This window comes from Prionailurus viverrinus, chromosome B2, assembly GCF_022837055.1.
Source record: "Prionailurus viverrinus isolate Anna chromosome B2, UM_Priviv_1.0, whole genome shotgun sequence".
Taxonomy (NCBI): Eukaryota; Metazoa; Chordata; class Mammalia; order Carnivora; family Felidae; genus Prionailurus; species Prionailurus viverrinus.
In genome coordinates, this window is record NC_062565.1 from 56035203 (window position 1) to 56060299 (window position 25097).

At 36.0% G+C, this 25097-nt stretch overlaps 1 protein-coding gene across 2 annotated transcripts in view; it reads right to left on the reverse strand.

Annotated features, from left to right (window-relative positions):
• Nucleotides 1-25097, reverse strand: part of KHDRBS2 (KH RNA binding domain containing, signal transduction associated 2) — a 591209-nt gene that overhangs the window by 113633 nt on the left and 452479 nt on the right. Inside the window, exon 8 of one of the 2 annotated variants that reach the window (XM_047859594.1) lies at nt 19753-19775. The exons of the other annotated variant lie outside the window; for it this stretch is intronic. Within the exon in view, the coding sequence (XP_047715550.1) occupies nt 19753-19775 (23 nt within the window). The remainder of the gene's footprint in view (nt 1-19752; nt 19776-25097) is intronic. 2 annotated transcript variants of the gene reach the window in all.

Consider the following 25097-nt stretch of genomic DNA (forward strand, 5'->3'; position numbering starts at 1 on the left):
TCCCAGTGACATGATCTATTTTCTCCTAAATATAATTCTGTAAAATGGCACCAGGGGAGTCACGGACAGAGTCATATCTTTGGAGTGTGCACTCATTAAATATAAAACACTGAAAAGAGATGAATGAGAAATGTGTTCTTCACAGAATTTCTTAGGTTGAATATGAATTACAGCCTAAAATTCTGTATTTCAATTACTGTAATTGCCACAAACAGAAAAATAGGACATTTTAGGATTGGAAATGAGGTAAGACATTAGGAGAATATGAAAAAATATTCAGATTGCCATTTCATATACTCTTAGCTGTCTTTCTAAATTAAATTCTAATTTTCTTTTTTCTATTTCTTCTGGTGATATCTACATAGACCAAAGCAATGTACAAGTTCCTCTTCTCTAAAAGGAATGAAGAAAAGAGTAGAAAAACGAAGTGAAATTTAATTAAATTTGGCGTAAAATGTGTTTAACACAATTTGTTAAATGCAACATCCATTTCTTCATTTCCAGGATTGAGATAAAAATAATCTGTAATGATTTCCTGAGCACAAGTTTCTTATCTTAATAGTAGCCAGTGGGCTACACTGGAAAAAAGCTCCAAGCAATGGTGTCACTTTTAAGTACTAGACTCCTTTTACTGTATTTGTAGAAGTCAAAATGCACTAATATGAGACTAATGTTTTGTAGTCCCTTCATGTAGATGGTGGCAGAGCAGGCATAATAAATCAATAGAACAAATTGTCAGACCAGTAATGTGGCTTCTGTTGTTCTGCTTCTCATTAAAGGCAGTGGCAATTGAAGAAAAGCTATTACTGCATCCAGAATTCTTAATGAGGTTTGCTACCAATTAGTTTACTGCCCAAGTATATGCTTTGACATTTGGTTAGCTAAAAACTTGGGCAACTTTTCATTTAAAAGGGTATTACTACACATAAGCCTGAAATGCTTAGCAATCCTAATGCTGAGCCAGTTAATAGAATAGGTGCATGCAAAATATCTTAAAACATTGACCTTCAAATTCCTGCTTTCTTCTCAGCTCCTGTCAAATCAATAAAGAAACCTAAAGCCAATGTTTTATTGATATCTGAACTAATGTGGTTTGCAAAAATTTTTATTAAGCTTTGCAAACCAAAGTCAAGTTAAACTATTGTGCCCAGAAAATGTCAGCCTCAAAAAATTGTCTGACAAATGTGATGGAGCTTCTTTGACACATTCTCATCAAGACCCTACTCTGATACCCTCTTCTTTTCAATCACTTCAAGGCTATGAATAAATATTGCAGCAATTTTCATTCTGTAACTAGAATTTTAGCTGTATAAATCATGGGGGAAATCCTGGTACATTGGTTATTGAATATTTTTAGTTTTATCATTGTAAAGAAAGATTTGTAGTGTAAAGAAAATTTTGTAATATATCATAGAAGAAAAATCTATGGCTTGTGTCACGAGATCTCAAGAAAATTCATGTTAAAAAGAATACTAATGTTCATATACATGAGAGATTTTGGATTATTAAATACCATTTATTACAAACTTTAAAAGAACATAAAGTTATGACAAAAATATTGACTCAGCTACAAAAACCTAAAACATTTAGAAAGCGTCCGAGAATTAAATACAATAAGCTACCTATTTTAAGTCAGAATAGAGTAAAACAATGCAGTATGCCCTGAAGAACACAGTGAAAGTTATTTGGGGGTACGGAGGAAAGGACATCTAGAATGAACATGCTTCCTGATACCTCAGTTTCAATACCATTTGCTTCATCTGGTTCTTCTTTACTTGGATGGTTTATTTATTCCCAGGCTTAAATCCACTGGACATTTTTCTCATTGCCTTTCTTTCATATTGCTATCATTTTCAGATACTTAAATGTCACAAAACTCCCAACTTTCACTTCTTTGAGATTTATATTCAGCCCATGATCAAATCTGAAGTTTCTTCATGTACAGTTTAGGTTACATTTTCTTATTCCAGTTCCAACACCATTGCATTAATAGCCTTTTAGCTCCTATATCATAGTCTTTAAGTCTTTTATATAATGAAAAAAAAGTTAACTCCTTTAAGCATTGTTCTGAAAAGTCAATAAAGTTCATATCTGCCTGTCTTAGAGTATGGAAAAAAATCTTTGCATCTTTCATGATTCTGTATGAATTAGTTTTTCATTTTACTTTGTACTGCTGGATATCATGTTAATGCTAGAGACTGCCTTCCTTTATAATCACAATGATGAATTTCTCTTGCCTTGCTTTAAACACATTTTTATGCCGAATTTAATTAAATTTCATTTAATTTTCTACTTTTGGCTTCCTTTTTTCTTTGTAGAGGAGAGGAATTGGTATGTTGATTCAGTCCAAATACATACTACTAAGAGAGAAAAAAAGGAATGTAATTTTAAAAAATAGCTTAAAATGTATGAAATGTCAGTCTGAATATTTTTTCACATTCCTATAATCTGTTACCTCATTTCAAATCCTAAAGTGTCTTATATTTCTTAGTTACAGTTATAGTAATTGAAATATAGAAATTTAGACTGTAATTCAAATTCAACTTAAAAATTCTGCAAAGAAAGCATCTGATCTCTTACATCTTTCCAACCATCAAGATGCACCAGCCTTTTAGCACTCTCTAAAATAACCCATGGGATTTTGTGTCCTCCAGATTTTTAGGGCATGAGTTGTTCATTAATAGTATCCTATCCTTCTTTGACTTTCCAGTACTATGTACAGTGCTTGGTACATGGTAGGTCCTCAAAAATGTATGAGAAATGCTCTGAGGACAGTGCTTAATAAATGCTAGACCCTTAATGAGGAGTTTTACAGAAGTCACCTGATTTAATCTTTCTAATAACTCAGAAGAAAACCAAAGGCCATAAATACCAAGTAACTCATCCAAAGTCAACAGTATGTGGCATAATTAGTATAAAGATATTACAGAAATGGAAAAAAATGCCAATCAGCTACCTTATAACTTAATGGCTAATGTACTTGAATATTTTTTACTAAAGAAACTGTTAACATCACAAAGATTGATAATCGATTTTATATAAGTCAACCTAATCAATGAAAAGATAAAATATAAGATAAATCACTACTTTGGAAAACAATAAATACACATGTAATGTAAAATGTCCTTACAAAGAGAAACAAAAATTCAAAAAGTATACATTACAAAACCATAGTTTTAATGTTGAGATATGAACCTGGTTTTTCTAATCTAGTCACCCTTGACAATAGCATACTTTCACATGTTTATACAAATATTGAATATTCTTTTTTTGCAGAAATTACATTGAATCTGCAGATAAGTTTGAGAGGCATTATCTTTGCAATATCAAGTATTCTGATTCATTTGCATATATTTTTACATCTTTTTCACATGTATGTTACAATCATATTTTAAGTTGCCAGATGTCTACTGTTTGATTTTGATAACCACTCAGAATCCAACGTAGCTTGGAACCAATGGGATTTATGTCCTAGTAAAAGATTTTTAGTCTACCATCGAATATCATGTGTGCATGTAAATGTACTGGGGCGAATTCTGTTTAAAATCAAAATGTAATCGGGGCACCTGGGTGGCGCAGTTGGTTAAGCGTCCAACTTCAGCCAGGTCACGATCTCACGGTCCGTGAGTTCGAGCCCCGCGTCAGGCTCTGGGCTGATGGCTCAGAGCCTGGAGCCTGTTTCCGATTCTGTGTCTCCCTCTCTCTCTGCCCCTCCCCCGTTCATGCTCTGTCTCTCTCTGTCCCAAAAATAAATAAACGTTGAAAAAAAAATTAAAAAAAAAATCAAAATGTAATGGAGAAGGAAATGAGAAAGAAAGAAAAGTTGCAAGAAAATAAAATCTAAACCCAAATGCAGGGCTTAGAATAAAAAAAAAAGCATTGTGGTATTTTGATCATCATTTCTTCATGATCCAAGATGAAAAGTTAGTGAAGTTAATGAGTCAGATACTACTCAGATGTAAGACATGATAATATTGTGCTTATAATTATTCTTGCTATTATATTATTATAGCTCACTGACCACCAAGAACCCAACTACAGGCAAAAAAAATTGTTTTTTGTTAGTTTGTTGTTGCAAGAAGACACATAACTAGGCAGACAATTGAACTGGCAGGGATTGTCAGAGTTTGTAAACTAAGAAATTGTTGGGGCCACATGAGTCTGTGAGGAGTTACTGTTTGCTATAGTTTTTGGATCTGAAAGGTGTGAATGAGCTAACACTAAAAGAGTTTGAGATTACATAATTTATCTTGCATATCATATTTTGGTACAGTTTATCTGTTTTGCAAATCATAGTACTATCTTGCAAGGTATGGTTTATTTTCTTGCTTTTCTTTCTTTCTTCCTTTCTTTCTTTATCTATTTATCTATCTATTTATCTATCTATTTATCTATCTATCTATCTATCTATCTATCTATCTATCGAGCATGAGCGGGGTAGGAACAGAGAGAGAGAGAGGGAGAGAGTACTCCAAGCAGGCTCCATGCTGTCAGAGCAGAACCTGATGTGGAACTCAAGCCCACAACCATGAGATCGTAACCCAAGCCAAGATCAACAGTTGGATGCTCAACCGAGTGAGCCACCCAGATGCCCCACAAGGTATGGCTTCTATTTGAATGCTCAGTTCCCTGCTCATCATCTAGCTACTAGAAAGAATTGCTTTTACTTTATCAATATCAATGCAGTCAAATCCCATAAGAGTTAAATGAAATTAACTCATGTTCTGGAATGAACTAGATTATAACTAATTATAACAAAGAAATATTTCTTTCCTCCTTGGTGCCTTCCCAGCTCACAGAGGTAGTTCTGTTGCACTTGCTTGCCACTATCCCTCCATTATTGCTTTGTGTTTTTCCACCTCCCACTGCTGTCCAGAATCTGCTGGACTGCCTATCCTACTCCTACCCCCATGCTGAACAAATGGTTCAGTCCTGGGTTTAGTTTAGTTGAACTCCAGTGAGATTAATGAAAGAAACCACTGAATTTATTTATTCCTTTATGTAGATCTTGCTGAAAATGTACACAAGATGACCTTCAAGTTCCATTCAATTGAGAGTTTCTCTGATTCTTTGAAGTGGTAAAAATATGTCAGATGGATTCTTCAAGGCAAAACAGCTGTTTACTTATTCAACAAAAATCATGACTTTGAGCTGCTGTTGGCTTCTGTAATAATATAATGTAACAACCTGCCTTGATTGAAATTAAAATAAATGACTACAATCTAGTCCATGGGCTAAAATAAATATTATTAAAAACTGTGTGCATGATGTTAATACAGTTTAGTCTTACCTAAAATTTGGAATTATAAGCATTTGTTTGTGTTTTAGAGACTGGGGTGGGGAGTGAGAATAAATAATATGATGAAGATAATAATGTTCCATTCCTCCAAATGACATTACTTGCCCATAAGTAGCTAAGTGCATACTTTAACTTGAAGTTTTAGCAAAAAACTTGTGTTCTTGTTCATCTATTCATATATTTACAGTGTCCTGGACTTTGCATTTGTAAGAAGTTAGCTGGGATTATTCTTAGGGTCAATGGCCATGGACTTGAGAGAAAGTAACTGGTCCCTAGGGTCCATGGCCTCGGTGTTATTAGAAGCCTGGTACAGACTTGATCTCCATGAACATTTCTATCCCTGAAGTAATTATTGAGGGGAAATTTTTTTTGCTCTTGCTTTTAGGGAGAAAATGTGGAATTAATTTACTCAACGGAGCAAATGAGTTCTGGATTCTACTTTCACTTTGGAGGCCTTCTTCCTCTTTGGCTAGGTTATATAACTCTAGGCTATGTACAACTTATGCCTGAAAACCCACCATAAACCCTATGTTGATAATAACTAGTACATTAAAAAAACCCTGCTGAGGGGCGCCTGGGTGGCTCAGGTCATGATCTCACACGTTGCGGGTTCCAGCCTGCATCCGGCTCTGACAGCTCAGAGCCTGGATCCTGCTTCTGATTCTGTGTCTCCCTCTCTCTCTGCCCCTCCCCCACTCACGCACTGTCTCTGTCTCTCAAAAATAAATACATGTTAAAAAAAAATTTAAAAAACCCTGCTGAATGCATTGTTAAATAAGTTCTACTAGAATATTTGTTAATATTAAAGCAGAATCAATAAAAAAAACAGATTTTATTATACGAAGGATTTCAACTATGCTCTTCAGTTAAACAGAGAAACAGTTAAACAGTTAAACAGCTTACAGTTAAACAGTTAAATAGTTAAACAGAGCTCTCACAAATATCAAAACTTCCTTAGTGAACTGCATCTCACCCTCACCACCCCCCACCAAATCCAAGGTGGTGGAATAATACATTTATCAGACTTACCACTTGCCAAAATAAATAAATGAATTTGAGTTAAATAATTACACACAGTGCTTCTGATCTAGAAAATATTTCCCCCAAACAGTTATGGGCTGAATTGTGTTCCTCAAAATATACGTGGAAATTCCAGCCCCTGTAACCTGTAAATGTGACCTGATGTGGAAATTGCCAGCTATCACCAGCACCTAGGGAGAAGCCAGAAAGGATTCAACCTATCTTCTCAGAGTGAGCACAACCTTGCCGCCCCCTTGATTTCAGACTTCTAGCTTCCAGAATTATGAGAGAATAAATTTCTATTGTTAAAAACCACCCAGTTTGTGCTATTTTGTTACCATAGCCTTAGGAAACTAATAGAACAGTGTTCTCTATTTTTACAATTAAATTTGCCAAAGAAAGCCTAGTTTTCTCTTAAAGAATAAATCTATTAAAATGTGAAATGCCATGATGTTATGTAACGAAACAAAATTAACTCACCATATTCATATAAGGTGACATTTAGAATCCTCCTACATGAATTTTCTTTATATCAATATTTTTATGCATAAAATATTCTTCTTAAATCTGTGGGAGTTGTCCTAATTTAAACCGTTTATTTTCTACAATTGATAACACAGCTAGAAGTTAGTCGATTTCAATTTTGGTGTTCCTACTTAAGACAGTTTACCTGACGATATTTTGGTCATGGTCTCCAGAAACAAAGAACATGGCGGTGGCCACTAAAACACTACACAGAGGTGACGAGGTATGAAATCAGTATTTATTCCCATATGGCTTTTCTGAATTTTTTTCCCAAACCAACCTGAGATCTCTTGCATCTCTACAAAGAATGTAAATGCTTCCCCCTAAATAATTAACTGTTCTGCAAAGAGATGATGATATTTCCTGAAAATTACATTTAACAGTAATGAAAACAGCATTACTGCTGATGATATTGAAGTTATTATTTTTTTAAAGGCACTTATTTTGGAAAATAAGATCATTGCTTTATGATTTTCTTGTGCACATGTAGAAGTCTAAAACTGTTCTAATAGGCCCATTGCCTTCTTTTGTTTAATCCTCTATTTGTTACTTATGGTCAAAATACCACATTAAATGCATTGCTGTGCTATAGAAGAAAGGCAATTATAGAAATGCTAAGCAGTATATTAAAAACCTCACAATGTGCTAACTCTCTACTGGTAAATAGACTTTTTGCTTCTTTTTTGTTTTCTCTTTCTTTCTTTCTCTTTTTCTTTTTCATTTTGCTTGTAGGGAAATTCTAAATGTTTCTTCTGGAAGAAAAAAAACATTAGATTTGAAAAAGAAAATGCTATGATTTTAGATAGTCTGTTTGATAAATATATTTTGTTTGGGGGAAATTTCAATTCATAAAACCTCTATTTTTACCAGCAACTGTGGCTTTCAATACTTATTAGTTTTTAGCCATATTAGTACGAAGTCAAAGCTGCAGTTTTGTACACCGCGCCCAGAAAGCTTACCCTACTAACCTTTACATAGACTTACAGGTCACTGGTGCATAATAAGTATAGCCTCCACTTAATGAAGCTAGATCTTTATATTTTTAACACTCATTTGGAAAACCAATTAACTCTGGCTCTATTGAACAAATTGAACAGGAAATAAATCAAGTGTTAAAACATTGGTGATGAGCCAGAGTTTCTATAATTAGAGTGCTGTTATGCCCAGGGCTGTGTATGCGTAGTTCTATGTTTTGACTGACAACTTCCACATATTAAAGGCATTTTTTTTTAATATACTACCTATATTCCCCATCTCAAAACCCAGAGACCTGAATCACAGGGAGAATTCCTGAAAATGCCACATGATTTACAATAGGAATTCCACCTGCTGTTTCATATTCATCCTGCCAAGATAATATCTTCTGTGATAAATAACAAGCAGTTCTATTGTTCTTCACATCACTTGTAATTCAGAAAGGACATTTTATTGCCAGGTTTTTAAAAAATAAGACCTTCCCATTGTTCAAATGCAACTATTAGCCTGGGGAAACATGATGAAGTAAAAAAAAAAAATGGATAGCAGGCATCAGGGTGGAAGAAAGGTTGAAAGAAACAATGATGTCAGGGACACTCAAGAGGTTATTATTGAAAGTTGTTATAATAGTATAAGATGATGAAAGGAGGGAGTGACTAAAAAGAGAAGTGGGAGCTCCAACAATGAGAAGCTGGGAATGTGAACTCTCTGCACTCCTCCTGAGAGACCAAGGAGTTAGCCCCCAAGTGGATGGAGAACCCCCCCCACCCCGGATGGATGCATTTGGTTTTGGCTACAGGGAATTAATACAGTATTATCAGGGTCTAGGGTCTACCTAGTTTACTTTTGCTGTTGTTCCATGTTCACCAGACAGCTTGGATAATGGACAATGAAAATGATATGACATTCATTGGAAATGTGTATAGCAAAACTGCTATATTGACATTTTTATTATACTCATCCATTTCTTTGGTTAGTATAAGCCATTTCTCCAGAACCTGCTAAGTCTAGAAAGATAGTAGAGCTGTTTCTAGGTTGACAAAGTGAAAATCTGACTTTTATTTTTAAGCAATTATTGTCTAGGATAATGTCCCAGTAGGAATATGCACATCCTTGTACATGTTACTGTGAATTGCTTTACTGATTTGGGAAAGTCTATAATATTCTCAATAGTAACTTTAGTACATAATTGAATTAATTACATCTTTTAAATTTCTCTCTTCTCTCTTAATTTTCCCCAATATCTTTTTCTTTAATATTTTAATATTTGAGAAACCTTTAGCCCTTTTGTAAGGCAGGCCATACTTAATTTGTAAAATATAAAATAATAATTTCATCATACAAATAATCTTAGGGAAATGAATGTGACTGATGAGGCCAAAGAACATGAGGTAATGAGGGATTGAGGGCAGAGTTTTTTTCCACCCAGTTTTAATGGATAATTTAAATTAAAATTTTATATTAATTTATTCAAAATATTGTATAATACAATGTAACTTGAGGAAATAAAACAACATTGTGAAGCTCACTTTGTCCTTGCTGTGATTCCCACTGCCCCTTCTTCCTGCGAGATATCCAAAGTTCTGGGTTTGATATGTCTCTTCTCTGCCCGTGCTGGATACAGAGATATCTATATATAATATCTACATTGTGTTTTCAGCATTTTGTTTCTTGTTTTATTGATTTAGTAACTGAGGACACTGCTTTTCCTGAGATTAAATGAAATCTACAAACACTCTTCACTCTTCCAAATGGGACTTTATAGTAAATTTGATTCCTGCCTATAGATATTGTTTTGGGTAATAGGGAAAGTAAGTTCCCACTCCCCTATAACTTAGGTGAAGAAATACAGGAAAATTAAAAAAAATGGACATTAAAATCATTGAAGTTAGGAGACATGAGGGAAATAAGCAGGCTGATGAGGGCAGCTATCCTAAGGACCTATCTTCCAACAGCCCAACCGATGAGGAAAAGATGGCCAAGCCAAGACTTAGGAATTGGCAATTCTGGTAAAGGAAACAGCAGGTGTCAAAGTCCTGAAGAATGAACAAGTGTGAGAATTTCAACAAACATTCTCAACAAACTTTGTCCAAACTGTCTCTGAAGTACATTCCATTTCATCATTTATTTTTAGGTGAGGCATAGGAAGATACATTCACTTGGCCCAGCTAGAAAGCAGTAAAGCCTAAATGCAAGCCTAGATAATCTGTTTGTTTCCAGAAACTTGTTCTCAACACACATACAGCTAATTGGCTAAGCAAGCAAGACAATTAATGAAGAGAAAAGGTAGCAAGAGGCCTTGGTTTCCTGTGAAAGGTAACTGCATTTGTTTGTTTTGTCAAATAGCAATGGGAAGACATTGAAGAATTGTAAGCAGTTGAGTGATATCTGATTTATATTCAAAGAAGGCTGATTCCTGCTGCTGGGAAAGAATGGGTTATTGGTAAATTATTGGAGGGAGTTAGGGGTGAAAGCCATTAGAAGACTTTCATGAATTTCCAGGCAAGAGAGGATAATAGCTCAGATCAGGCCATACTATGGATGGGAAGATCTGGATGTGGTTTTAAGTGTAATCAACATAACTTTCTGATCGATTTGACATGGGAAGTGAAAAAAAAATTCTACATTTTTTGCTTGAGCAATAGGTGAATGGAGGTACTATAAGGAAGACGAAGAATACTGGATAAGGGACAGTTTTGACAGGGCCTGAGGTTACAGAACACAAATTCTGTTTTAGCTACTTTAAACAGGAAGTTAGATTAACAAATCTCTATCTTGGGGAGAGTTTAATTCTGGAAAATCAATTTAGGTTTGTTGAGAAATGGAGAATCAAACCAATCCATGCTTCCTGACTGGAATAACTTTGCCCTTAGGGACTCTCTGGCAGTCACATTCATATCAGTAGCCATTTTTATGGAAATCTGTATATCACAAACTTCTACAACCCACTTTTGCAAAAGTGGGCCATCATTTCTGATGGCCTCTTCTGTGCATGTGCAACACATTTAATAACAGTGTTTACTAGGGATGTGGTTTTTCATAAGTTTTTGGAGAGAAATTAAGTGACATTAAACACTAGATAACCGGGGCAAGCAAAGTGCTACCTGCGCAGCCATCTTTATCTTCTTCCTCTCAAGTTTGTAATGATCAACTTTAATGGGGCTGAATAGAATCCCAGTGGTTATAAGGAGAATTTTACTCAGAATTGGGATATCTATATACACTGACTACTTGAGCCAACTGAACCTGGATTTAAACCTGTGAATATTATTATTTTTTCCCTTGGTTTCCTAAGATTAAGCATGATTAAAGACCTCTATGCTTCCTTATCGTTATACAAGTTCACCCCTCAGTAACTTGAATTATGTCTGTCTTGGAATATTTGGTTTTCAATTTCCCCCTACTTCAGAGGTTTTCAAAATGTAGTTTGCAGACCACCTTTGTTAGAATGTACTGGGGCACTATTTAAACAATATAAAAACCCAGGACCCTTCTGGATGCTTATCAGTGCTAATGGACAGGCATCCATGAACTAAAATACCGAAAGCATACAAATGGTAAGATGACATTTCTAAGATCACTTATCTCCGAGTTGAACGTGACACTTTTATTCCAGCTTACTCTTTACATCTCTCCTTGATTTCGCTCCTACTCTACTTCCACAGGGTGCTACAATGATGAGAGGCAGAAGCTCCTTTATTGCCACGATGAATTTTTTTCTCCCCCCCACTTAAAGCTTTAGGGAAAAAAACCTTTTAGCTAGGTTTTGGGTGTCCTATAGACTGCTTCCATTATTGGCAGGTTATTTTCCCCTTTCTAGTAGAGCAGTCTCTTCATCTTTATGTAACTCTAGAAGCACACTATGCCACACCTAAGGACCAAGAAAGGGGATTCCTGGTAGAGTAAGCATTTAGTTCAACAAAGTCTAGATTCAACAGGTATCTAGAGTAGTCTAATGTTTGAACCTGCTAGGATATTCACTCCACATAAAACTTTCTTCATTTATATAGTCAGAAGACACAGTTGGCCCATTGTATGAAATTTCTCAGAATTTTCAGGAATTCCCTTTAATGTTTTTATTACTTGAAGTGCTTTCTTGTTTTTTCTTAAAATATCCTCAAACCCAAAATAACCTTAATGATTTAAATTATTTCAGTACCTATTTCTATGGATAAATCCCAATTGTATGATCCCAAACCAGGTTTTTCTGATGAACTTTAGACCGGTATTTCCCACTGTTAATTAGTTACTATTATTATTTTTTTGGATGACCCACAGGGTCCTCCAAATCAGTCTACCTAAAACTAAAATGGAGTTCATTTTCTTCCCCCATATTTGTTCTTCATCCTGTATAACCTATGGCAGTAAATGATACTAACATTTATCTAGTATCCAGAGTCAGAAAGCTGGGCATCATCCTTGAACCATCTGTCCTCCTCCTTTCCCATATCTGGTTGACCACTGAGTCCTGTCAGATTTAGCCTCTACATGTGTTGAATCTCTCCAATTCTCTTCATCCCCAGTGCCATTGGCCTCATATTAGATCACCACTTTTCTCACTTTGATTCATGCTTCAGCCTCTTAACATGGTTCTCCCCCATCTTCTCATTCTTTTCACTAATTCTCCATACAAAAGTCAGAAGTTTCTCCAAAATATTTAAAACCCTTAATGGTCTCTCATTTGTCTTAGGGTAGATGTCTAACTTCTTAAAATATCCTAAAATTTTCTAATTTATGTAGCCCCATGTTAACTCTGCAGGCTAACCTATTTGTACTCCATACTCATGTTTTCTTGTTCAGTTCTGTGAGTATACCAGGTCAGTATTGTTGTCTCCCTCTGAGAGCTCTATCTCAGACACTATCTTCCTCCTCCAATGTGTCACAGGACTGTAATCCAAACCTACATTATTCTCTCTTTCCCATCCCCTTTTGCAGAGATCTGTATTTCTGTTCTCTGTTATCCATGGCGGCCTACATTATTTCTGTTGGAATCCTTGAAACAGTCTACTACTATTAGCTGTTTTCACAACTGTATTCCACAAGTTGGTCAGCTCCATGAGAATGACTTTTTCACTGTTGTATCTCTAGTGCCCTACACAATGCCTAGGTTAACACTTGTGTGCTGAGTAATTAATAAGTGGTCATTCTAACCAGTTTACTGAGTTGAGGTAGATTCTAAGCCTCTGAGGATCCAGTAGCAAAGGGGCCATGAGGATGGATTGGCCATGTCTTCTATAGTCAACAAGTGACATATACTGCACTGCTGCCATACCACAGCTGTCACTAAGGGTTCCCTCTAGCACTTTAGAGAGAAGAAGTTAGAAATTTATATTGGAATCTTTCATAAGAGTTGCATAAAATTTTTCATGTTAGGCTAAAAATATCTTAAATACATTTTGTTCTGATAAAGCACTTGAGTTGTTTTTTGGAATATATCCTTGCTATTATTCCTAAAATTCTCATTTAAAGATGCTTTTTCTAGATGTAAAGTTTGGCTAGAACTTATCGAGAATAGCCTAGTGCCCCGGGTGAGCAAGTACAGAAACAAAATATCTTCCAGAATATTGTCCTAACATAGGTTTATTTTTCTCAGAATGTGATCACATTACAATCAAACTAGTTTTAATGATTGTATTCATCAATGGGGTAATAGTATCAAAATGATTTTCCATTATTTGTTTTCCTCACTATCAGGAGGTATCTCGGAATAGTCACTTCCCTATAACATGGTTTGCCTTCAGAGTATTTATGTGTGTTTTGGATGACTTTGTGTTGGAAGTAAAGGCTGCTCAAATTTACAGTTTTCAAAAATGTGTGGCTTGTACAAAATCTGGAGATTACAAAATAAAACTAGGAGGAACTAGGGACCAGTAAAACATGTATATGTGTCTCTTACTGAAGAAATACTGCCTGAAATAACACACTCCAAAATATCAGATCTTTAATCCAAATTAAATCATGTAAGAATGTTGACTATTATTGATCCTTTCTTAATTTGGTGATAAGAAAAAGCATTTAGTTTTACCTTCAGAGTATCCCCAAAAGACAGTTTTATTTTCCCTCTTCATTTTAATAATACAAGAGATGCAAGACTTTAAAAGTTCAAAGACTATTTTGAGGTCATCGAACACCTGTGTTCATGGCCAATCAAGCTCTGAACTGAGTAAAGCTTGTGTTCCTATTCATACGTCTTGTCTAGTCAACATCTACTGAAAGCATAGAACTCTACTTTGCCCTAGGATCTGAGCACCAGGAGGCATGTATTTTAGAACTTCCACTTTCAAATACATTAGGGAAATTAAGGTACCCTGAAAATTCATACAATACACAGAAGTAGTGGTTAAAGTTGCAATAATAAGACATCAAATCATATGTTTCAATAATAAGTTTGTTTTAGGTGATACCATGATGTGGTCCTTGTTCACTTGCTAGATTGTCTGCAAATGACTGCCAGACCTTTACTGGAAACCTAAACTTCCTAAAAATAAAATTTACATATTTTTCAAATGAGAGTAATGCATTAATCATAGTCATGTCACTCAAATGGCTGATTGTCCACTTTGACGATATTAAAACTGGGTAGATTTAATGTGCTAGGGGGCTTAAAATCTATTATTTCACAGCTCTTATCTGGAAAATTTTCATAGAGACTCATCTTTTTATTACAAATTTAATTCAGTATTCACTTTAATATTAATTTTATTTTAGTTGAAATCAAGGGATAAATTATTTCATTAGCCAAAAGCATTTGGAAAAGGATATAATTTAGGTTCTGAAACTAGAATTCATTTCTGTTAAAAGGGTATTTCTATAAAAGTTATTGAGGCCTCTAAAAATTGTATTTGTCAAATAATTATCATTTAACAATTCATACATTTTTTTTCTTAGGAAAGTAAATGAATTATCAACTTAAAATAGTGCTTCCATATTGGGAAACACATTCTGAGTGTGAGGGATTAACAACAATCACGCTAGATTCAGTCACATTCATCGTTGCCGTAATTCTGCATCTAATCCCGCTTAATCCTCTAAATCCCAGGCTCTGACAAACAGCACCCAGTCTGTGTATATTTACACCAAAATTATCTTGGTTTTTGCTGTAGGTTTGACCGTGAGTAGAAAATGCATTTTTCCTAACAGTCTTACAAACAAGCTAATATAGTTGAGAGGATTGTGAAAATTCACGGGGGAAAAAATCACCATCTCTGATCTGTTGACGTGGTCACCATTTAAAATTTATTTGTGCTGGGAAACTGGTCTTGCAACAAGTCCCCCATAAAAGCAGCAGCACGCTGTAGCAGTTAAGAGTATGGACACTGGAGCCCAAGAGCCTGGGTTCAGACGGCAGCTCCCCCACCTGTTATCTGTGTGAACCAGGGGGCAAGCCACTCCCTTTCTTTGTGTCTTGGTGTCCTTAGCACACTGAATGCGGATGATGAGAATAGAGTCTACTTCATATCACTGGATCCAGATAAAATTAAATCAGCATTTGTACAAACAAAAAAAATTTAAAGCAGCACCTGCCACACAGTAAGAGCTACAAAACTGATTCTTAAATATAATATTTTAAAGAAACAGTGCTAGATTAGGATGTCACCACCTGAACGATCTCTCCCTTCCAAAACCAGAAGATAAGGCCTCCTTAACCTGATGAAATAGATGTAAGGTTACAAATGATGAAATGAAGGGGTATTTCCAAACATTCTGCTTTTCTCCTAACATGTTTTCAGATGTGGCCCTGATCTTCATAGACAACTTGTGGCATTTTTAGGGTTTTTTAATGGTTATTTTCTGTTTCCCTTTCTACACCTATTTCTTGCCTCATCCACTCTATGTGTCCTGGAGGCTGACCTCTACCGGCTGTGTCATGTAGGGTCTTTTCGCCTCCAAGAATTCTCTTAAATTAGGCCAACGGAAGGCACTGAGAGAAATCTGAGGACAGGAAGAGAAAGACAGGAGGAGGATTATCCTCCACGACCATGTCTGCTGTCTGCTGCTTGACCAAGGTTTGACCGTGGCTCTTGTGGGGCAGCCCCTTTGCCATTGTGTGACTGCTTTCACAGATTCCATAATAGTGCCTTCTGGTTGTCCCCTCATGGCAGAATTCTAAAGGCTCCCTGCTGTTACTAGGTTCTGGCAGCTTCACCATTCCTAAGTGAGATAGTCCCTTCACTGGGGTCTCTCAAATTTTATCTGAGAGTGTACTATCTGGTCCATGCTGGCAACCTGGCCCATACAGGTAGTATACAGGTATTCATTAATTAGCAATGAATTTAATCTTCCTACCCTCTCAAGAAACTCATGTTGAATTTTCAAAATAAGAGGACAATTCATTGTTTCCTATCTGCCATGAAAATGCTTATTTGCTAGAGTCAGTGATTCTTTGGAGACATATTTTCAACTATTTTTATGAAAAGCCTGTATTCTTTTCTTCAATTACCCTAAATCTACAAGAACATAATTTCAGGAAATAGTTTGGACTACATAAGTTTGGCCACTTGTTTGCTTCACTAGAAAATACAGTACAGTCAGGGGTGCCTGGGTAGCTCAGTCGGTTAAGTGTCTGACTTCAGCTCAGGTTGTGATCTCACCATTCATGGGTTCGAGCCCTGCGTTAGGCTCTGTACTGACAGCTCAGAGCCTGGAGCCTGCTTCGGATTCTGTGTCTCCTCTCTCTCTCTCTCAAGAGTAAATAAAAACATTTAAAAAGATTAAAAAAAAAAAAAGAAAATATAGTATAGTCAGTTCAATGATGAATCCAATGACCAAGTACTAAAAGTAGAATATACTTCTTGGGGCTTAAAGAAGCGTATTGAGAACAAGTGGAAGTTAAAGTTTTACACAGTAGTTAGTAAGCATCATTAATTCACTCATTCTTTTAATAGCTATGTGCTAGGCAGTATGCAAAGTGCTAGGTAAACAGCAGTAAACAAAAGAGTCACTGTCCTCAAGTTTACAGTTGGGATGAACATAGTAAAGCATCCTGTCTATGGTCCCTTCACTCCCTTTGAGGGAGCAGGTGTATGGGTGTTGTTCTGGAGGAAAGAGAAGACAGAAAACCCAGTCTGTTTTCTTGGTCTACTGGACCTCCCATGTCAGCAGACACATCATACTTGCTAGGAGGAGGGATCTTTTTCTATTGAAAGTGCTAGGCAGGATGACCCTGGCTAAAAAAAATTCCATATATAGTCCATAAATGAGTGTATGGATTATAAGGCATAGTTCCCTGGAGAATATACATAATTGGACAACTCTCCAAGAATACTGTATTAATCTGTGTGGGCTGTCATAACTGGGCGGCTTAAACAACAGACATGTATTTTCTCACAGTTCTGGGGCCTCAGAGTCCAAGATCATGGTCTGGTTCTGGTAAGAGTTCTCTGTGGATGGTGCCTTCCCACTGTGTCCGTACATAGCAGAGAGAAGAGAGCAAGTTCTCTGGTTTCTCTAGTTATAAAGTACTAATCCCATCATGAGGGGCCCACCCTCGTGCCTTCATCTAAACCTAATTAACTCCCAAAGGCCCCATCTCTAAATACCATCACACTGGGGGCTAGGGCTTCAACATACGAATCTTGAGGGGCCACAATTCAGTTCACAGCTGATACAAAATGGAGATTTGCATAATCTAAGTGTTCCTTTTTCTGTAAGGTAACCATCAGGACTCACCTAGAGACATCACTGATTTTTCTGGGACATGTCTGATTTGGGAAGGAAGGATCTGGAAGAAGTTTTTGATGCTCCAGAACTCTGTCCTTTGCCAGAGTGTCTGGACTGCCTATATCCTTAACGCTGGGTAAAATCTTTGATGCATGTATCCAATTTGGCAATCTGATCCTGCATCTAATGAGGAAGCAGTGCACAAATAAGCACACAGACAACATCTAATTACAAATTGTGATAAAGCCTATAAAAGAAAAGTGTGGGGTGTCTTAAGAGACTATAAAAGGGAGAACCAAATCTACACTTGGTGTCAACTAAGGTTTCTCTGAGGATGTGACCTCAGGGTTAACACCTAAATGTTAGATTCAGATTAGCAAAGGGGGTTACAGGCTGAGTGTGGGGGTGGGGGACTATAAATGCTCTTTCATTATTCTTTGTACAGTTGTTACCAATTTTCGTTTGTTTTTCAATGTTAATCTAGCATTTTATAAAACATCAAGAGCTCATCATAATGTATGATTAAGTCACTAACTGTATTACTCATTCTCTGTCTTAGCTCAAAAGTCCTCTCTTCTGTGTATCTTGTCTGTGTTCCCCAGGCAGCTGGGAGGTAACTATTTCCACATTTTAGTGTGTGTCTCCATTCTGTTTTGCTCCTCACCTGCCCTTTAATGAGCTTCTCTTACACCATTTCTCATATAGATCCTCTTTGCCCAGCCAGGAGACCCTCAATGTCAGATACAATATTTTATTTATCTTTGTACGTTTTTGCTATCTTTCATGTGTACTTATGTTCATTTGTATTATATTTTTTTTTTATTTATTTTTTTATTTTATTTTATTTTTTTTTCAACGTTTATTTATTTGGGACAGAGAGAGACAGAGCATGAACGGGGGAGGGGCAGAGAGAGAGGGAGACACAGAATCGGAAACAGGCTCCAGGCTCTGAGCCATCAGCCCAGAGCCCGACGCGGGGCTCGAACTCACGGACCACGAGATCGTGACCTGGCTGAAGTCAGACGCTTAACCGACTGCGCCACCCAGGCGCCCCTGATATTTGTATATCATTGTATATCTGGCACATAAGTGAAACTCTGCAATCTGCCAAATAAATAAATGAACCTCAAGTTGCAAGTGAAAGCATTTGAAACATTTATATTTGTTAGTATGCAATGGATTAGGATTATTAACATATATCCTGAAAACCATTAAGTGAAAGTAAAATGAATGTTGAAAAATTTAGCCTTTGACTCCGAGAAGTCTATAGGGCTATTCTCTATTCACTTTAATTTGGTAATAGCTGTTCATATAACAATAAGAGGCAGAGAGAGAAAGAGAGAGAGAGAGAGAGAGAGAGAGAGAGAGAGAAGGAATGCAGTTGAGATTGTATGTGTGTGTGTGTATGTTACTTGAGACTGAGGATTCTAAATAGTTCCTTTTATTATTGACTTTAGATAAATAAAAGAAAGTAAAATGAGTTAAGGAAAAATAAACCCAAGAAACTTAGAAATCAAAAGGATCTAACAAAAGAAAATATAGGGGTGCCTGGATGGCTCAGTCAGTTAAGCTTCCAACTCTTGATTTCAGCTTAGGTCATGATCTCATGGTCCATGAGATCTAGCCCTGCATCAGGCTCCTCTCTCTCAACAGAGCCTGCTTGGGATTCTCTCTCCCCTTCTCTTTGCCCCTCCTCCTCTTGTGTGCACATATGCTCGCGCTCTCTCTCTCTCTCTCTCTCTCTCTCATCTTTAAAAATATATATGCATTCATCATGTTTATTAAAACTATATATCTATAGGTCTGTTAAGCATAGTGGGAAACATAGTTTCATTATAAGTAAGGCTGGAAATATAAAATAATCTCCATACCCCAGATATCAAGCTATACTACAAAGCTGTAATCATCAAGACAGTATGGTACTGGCACAACAACAGACACTCAGATCAATGGAACAGAATAGAGAACCCAGAAATGGACTCACAAAAATATGGCCAGGGAATCTTTGACAAAGCAGGAAAGAATATCCAATGGAATAAAGACAGTCTCTTCAGCAAGTGGTGCTGGGAACACTGGACAGCAACATGCAGAAGAATGAACCTGGACCACTCTCTTAGACCATACACAAAAATAAACTCAAAATGGATGAAAGACAGGAAGCCATCAAAATCCTCAAGGCGAAAGCAGGTAAAAAGCTCCTTGATCTTAGCTGCAGCAACTTCTTATTCAACACGTCTCCGGAGGCAAGGGAAACAAAAGCAAAAATGAACTACTGGGACCTCATCAAAATAAAGAGCTTCTGCACAGAGAAGGAAACAATCAGCAAAACTAAAAGGCAACCAGCAGAATGAGAGAAGATACTTGCAAATGACATATCACATAAAGGGTTAGTATCCAAAATCTATAAAGAGCTTATCAAACTCAACACCCAAAAAACACCCAAAAATAATCCAGTGAAGAAATGGGTAAAAGAGACACTTCTCCAAGGAAGACATCCAGATGGCCAACCGACACATGAAAAAATGCTCAACATCACTCATCATCAGGGAAATACAAATCAAAACCACAATGAGATACCACCTTACACCTGTCACAATGGCTAACATTAACAACTTAGGCAACACCAGATGTTGGTGAGGATGCAGAGAAAGAGGATCTCTTTTGCATTGCTGGTGGGAATGCAAACTGGTGCAGCCACTCTGGAAAACAGTATGGAGGTTCCTCAAAAGATTAAAAATAGAACTACCCTATGACCCAGTAATTGCACTACTAGGCATTTATCCAAGGGATACGGGTGTGCCGGTTCGAAGGGACACATGCACCCCCCTGTTTATGGCAGCACTATCAACAATAGCCAAAGTATGGAAAGAGCCCAAATGTCTGGTGATGGATGAATGGATAAAGAAGATGTGGTGTGTGTGTGTGTGTGTGTGTGTGTGTGTGTGTGTATGTGTGTATGTGTGTGTGTATATATAAATATACATACATATACACACAATGGAGTATTACTCGGCAATCAAAAAGAATGAAATCTTGCCATTTGCAACTACATGGATAGAACTGGAGGGTATAATGCTAAGTGAAATTAGTCAGAGAAAGACAAAAATCATATGACTTCACTCATATGAGGACTTTAAGAGACAAAACAGATGAACAGGGAAGGGAAACAAAAATAATATAAAAACAGGGAGGGGGGACAAAACAGAAGAGACATAAATGTGGAGAACAAACTGAGGGTTGCTGGAGGGGTTGTGGGAGGGGGGATGGGCTAAATGGGTAAGGGGCATTAAGGAATCTATTCCTGAAATCATTGTTTCACTATATGGTAACTAATTTGGATGTAAATTTTTGAAAAATAAAAATAAAATTAAAAAAATAATCTCCATAAACTCATATACTGAATAATTTTCATAAGAGTCGATAGTAATGCATCAATTTAAAACTGGAAGCATACATGATATCCAATCTTTAGTGCAGCAAAAAATGGTGAGGGCAAAGATTGGACCCATAGTGTGGGACTTTAGAGAGAGTTCAGTCCAGAATGAGAAAACAGGTGCTGTGACTTGATGAGCCCAACTAGAAACCAACATTGGAAAATAGGAGCCAAATTTTAAAATCTGCTTTTATCTTTTTTTCTTTTGCCCACTCATTAATGTTTCAGGATAATTGCAAGAAAATTTGTATAATTTCTACTCAACTTACTATTTTGAATCTATTCTTAAATAAGTTGAAAAAATGGATGTTTTTGCTATACATAGATAACATCTTGAGAAACTTGAAAGTAAAGAAATATGGCAAATTTGCAATGTGAATCCACACTTTCCATGTCCTAACTTTTGAAGCAGATAACATCAGAAGCTCAAGGGCATACTGATGTGGGTGAAGCCAATTCTTAGAATACAGGAATGTGGACTCACCTCAGCCTAGTCATGTTTTGAGTGGTTAGAATTTGTTTTGTTTTTTTTTTTTGTTTTTTTTTTTTTTTGTTTTTTTTTTTTTTTTCCTGTTTAGGACAAGTCCAGGATGAAGTGCAGGAAAGTTATATTGAGATCTATAATTTTGGCAGTTGTTGTTACAGAGCTTCTCTAATGCCGATTATACAAGTCTCCCCCAAATTTATCCTTTTCAAACTGTCTATAAAAGACAAAAACAAACAAACAAAAAAACTGAAGGAATAACTGGTGAGCAATAGAAAATTTTGTCAGCTTGTCTGCAATTTTCCCTAATGTGAGGGAGAGAGATGAATGTTGAAATCTCCATTTATTCTCGAATTTTGCATTTCTGTGTCCTGTACAGAAGTTATTTTTTGAAGCTTTTGATTCATTTTCTTTTTTTCCTCATTGACAAAGAACTGGCAGTCCAATCTTTTCTCATTAGTCTGTCTGCTTTAACTTGGCACTTGTATCTCTGGCTTCCCAATGTAAGTCTCATGTTATGGCCTCGGTCCCAGGGAAAGCTAGCTTACCATTCTACCTCTGAGCCAAGGGTAAAGTAGAAGTTGAAATAAATATATGCTTGCTTACTGGTAACAGTGTACTCTAAATACTTTTTACTAGTCATGATCATAAAATTTAAAAATATTAGAGATGTAGATAATTTAGACATTTGGTAACATGGCATTTTATCAAATCTAAGATGATTATAAGACAGGCCATGATTTTATATACCATTAAGGATGTAAAAAATGTTCTCAAATTCTTGACTCTAAGATGTACCTCTTTTTCAGAGATATGAGAATATGGGAAAGATACTTCTGACAATTTGAGAAAAAATGTAGTTAGATCAGATACTTTTTTTTCTTTCCTTAAAAAAGTGCAATGAACACACTGGCAGGTCTAAGGCTCAGTGATTTCACTCTTTATAAAGTTGGTAAATCTCTGTTACTAGGATCAAGGCTCCTTAAGCCTTTGTATGACATGTTCAGTAGTGTCTATACCAAACGAATTCTTAGCCTTAAAGAACATCTAGCAATATCTTTTTGCTGTTTTAATTCTGGAATATTATCGAATGATTGACTTGTTAGTAATATCTTATTACATTATAGATTTTAAAAATCATAAATAAAAAGTAACATTTCTAGTTACACTTAATGTATCAGCATTGCACAATTCCTGAAGACAGCAAAAGGAAAAATGTGTGTGTGTGTATTAAGGTTGATAATGTACCCTCAGTTTCAATTTATAAAATATTATAGGTTGCTACTTAATATTACTATCATTTGTTTCCTTCATCTATACTACGATTTGTAGGAACTTTTGAAGGATATTGAGATCACAGTCAATATTTATATTTTTTCCGGAGAAGAATTCCAAGCAACTGATTAATATAAGAAACTTTACAGTGTAACTCAGTTACACTGGTTGGGAGTTTCCTATATTTTTTTAATGAAAGTAATTAATATGTTCAGTCACATTAAATGTATATAATATAGTCAATAGGTTTATCTATAATTTCTTAAATATCTTCTTAAATCTCACAGTGATAACATATTTAAAAAATTCCTCATTGGCAAACAGATGAAATTATCTAGCTGTTCAAAATATGCTAATAAAGAATAACTTAAGGAATAACTTGATTACATAATAATTTTCCATAAGTTTCCAAGGGCAATCTTAACTATAATAAACACACTCTGAGCATAATTAGGGATGTCATTATATAAAGTGAATATATTTGTATCCTAAAAAGTGGGTAAGTATTAAATGTTTGAAATTTTCTAAATATTATAATGAACAGATATTTCACTCAAGGCTGGCTTTAGAAATAAGGTTATTTAAATCATGATTTGGAGTTTGGCCTGTATACCTGCTTCTTTAAAAGTCTCTTTCTTCTATGTGTGTCTCAAATCCTCAAATAACTTCAAAAGTGTTAGTAACAGGATAAAGTTAATAAAGGCTGCAATTTGACATCAAGAAATCTGAAATCAGCTGCCACTTCTGCCTTGGGAAAGCCCCGGTTTTGTTTTCTTCAAACCAGATTATAAGAATACTTCTCTCAAAGGATTGCTAGGGAGAGCACATGAGGAAATGTTTGTAAGAGCCTATTTTAAGCTGTGAAGTATGGTGGTCAGCAGCAAGCACTTTGCAAGCCATTAGGGGCAGCTGATGATAACCAAACTACTTTAGAATGGTCCAAATGGAGAAAGATAGATGATGGAACCCAGTCATAATCTGGGTGCTGCTGACCTTTGGTATATTTGGAAACTAAAAGACTTGTGGGATGGGAGTGTCAAAGCCTTTTGTGTCTAAATGGGTTTGTATGATTGAATTGTAACTGTTTTCCTTTTAAGTCAGAGCAAGGAATGTAATTCCTAAATGTTGTTGAAGATCAGATTTAGGCTTCGTATTTTTATCTTTAAAATAGTAAACTGAGGAGCACCTGGGTGGCTCAGTCGGTTAAGGGTTTGACCTTTGATTCAGCTCAAGTCATGATCTCATGGTTGCTGAGATGGAGCCTTCATCCGGCTCTGTGCTGACAGCACGGAGCCTGCTTGGGATTCTCTCTCTCCCCCACCCTCACTCGTATGCACACATGCACAGGCTCTCTCCCTTTCTCTCTCTCAAAATAAATAAGTAAAATTTAAACTTATCACATAATAAATTGAAAGTAAATTTTGTATATTTAGGTCAGACATATGCAATTTACGCTGATCATCACTGATACACACGAGTCACAATCTGGTAATTTCTTTTCGTTAACAACTTTCCTAAAAAGCACCACTTCTTTTTAAACTTTTCAATGGATTTACCAGAATAGAACTTAAAGGACAAAATAGGCAGGCTGTTTACATTAGATATCTCAGTATCTATGAAATTACAGGTTGTGGAGCTATTATTGACATTGGTATGAATGATTCCTGTGGCACAGAATCACGACAATTTGTTAGCAATGCTTTCTGGTCTGAGTGACATTTTTCACATTACCTACATTCTTTGTCCTGGAGTCTTTTCAAAGCTCTTGCTGTTGATTAAATTTTAGGCCAGGCAATTGCTAACATCTCTAAAATGTAATATTTTTGAAATAGCTTTGAAAATGCTATTTCATTCACACATTCTGGAAGAGATTCTTTTCCTATATAATACCATATGTTCAGCTTCTATCATATATTCCCAATTCAAAAAACCTTCTGTCTTATGATGCGTCACATCAATCAACAAGGTGTTTATTTGAAAGACATTTGGTTGTGAGCTATAACATTCCTTCCAGATACAAATTAAATGAAACCCTAGCATATAGTTCTCCATCATTCATCATTCGAGGTAGTTGGACAAGACAGGCTTTAATGACTTGAAAAGCTCTTCCAAGGGCAAGTGCAGCTCCAGACATTTGGTGTGAAAAATACTACGGTTACACTGAACTTGTGCCCAGTTTGTTTCCAGCAAAACATTTCTGGGACTTTTTGAGAAAACCTATTGAAAGAACATAATATCCCTGAGCTACTCTCAATTTCTTTAAAATTAAAAAAAAGTAGAAAAGAGTTTGTCTTTTCCTCCACCTCTCTCTCTCTTCTACCTCCCTCCTTCTCACCATTTTTCTGTCTCTCCTATCTCCCTTTTTCCCTCTACCCTTCATCTGAGGCTTTTTCTCCCCCACCCTTTTTAAACTTTACTTATATATT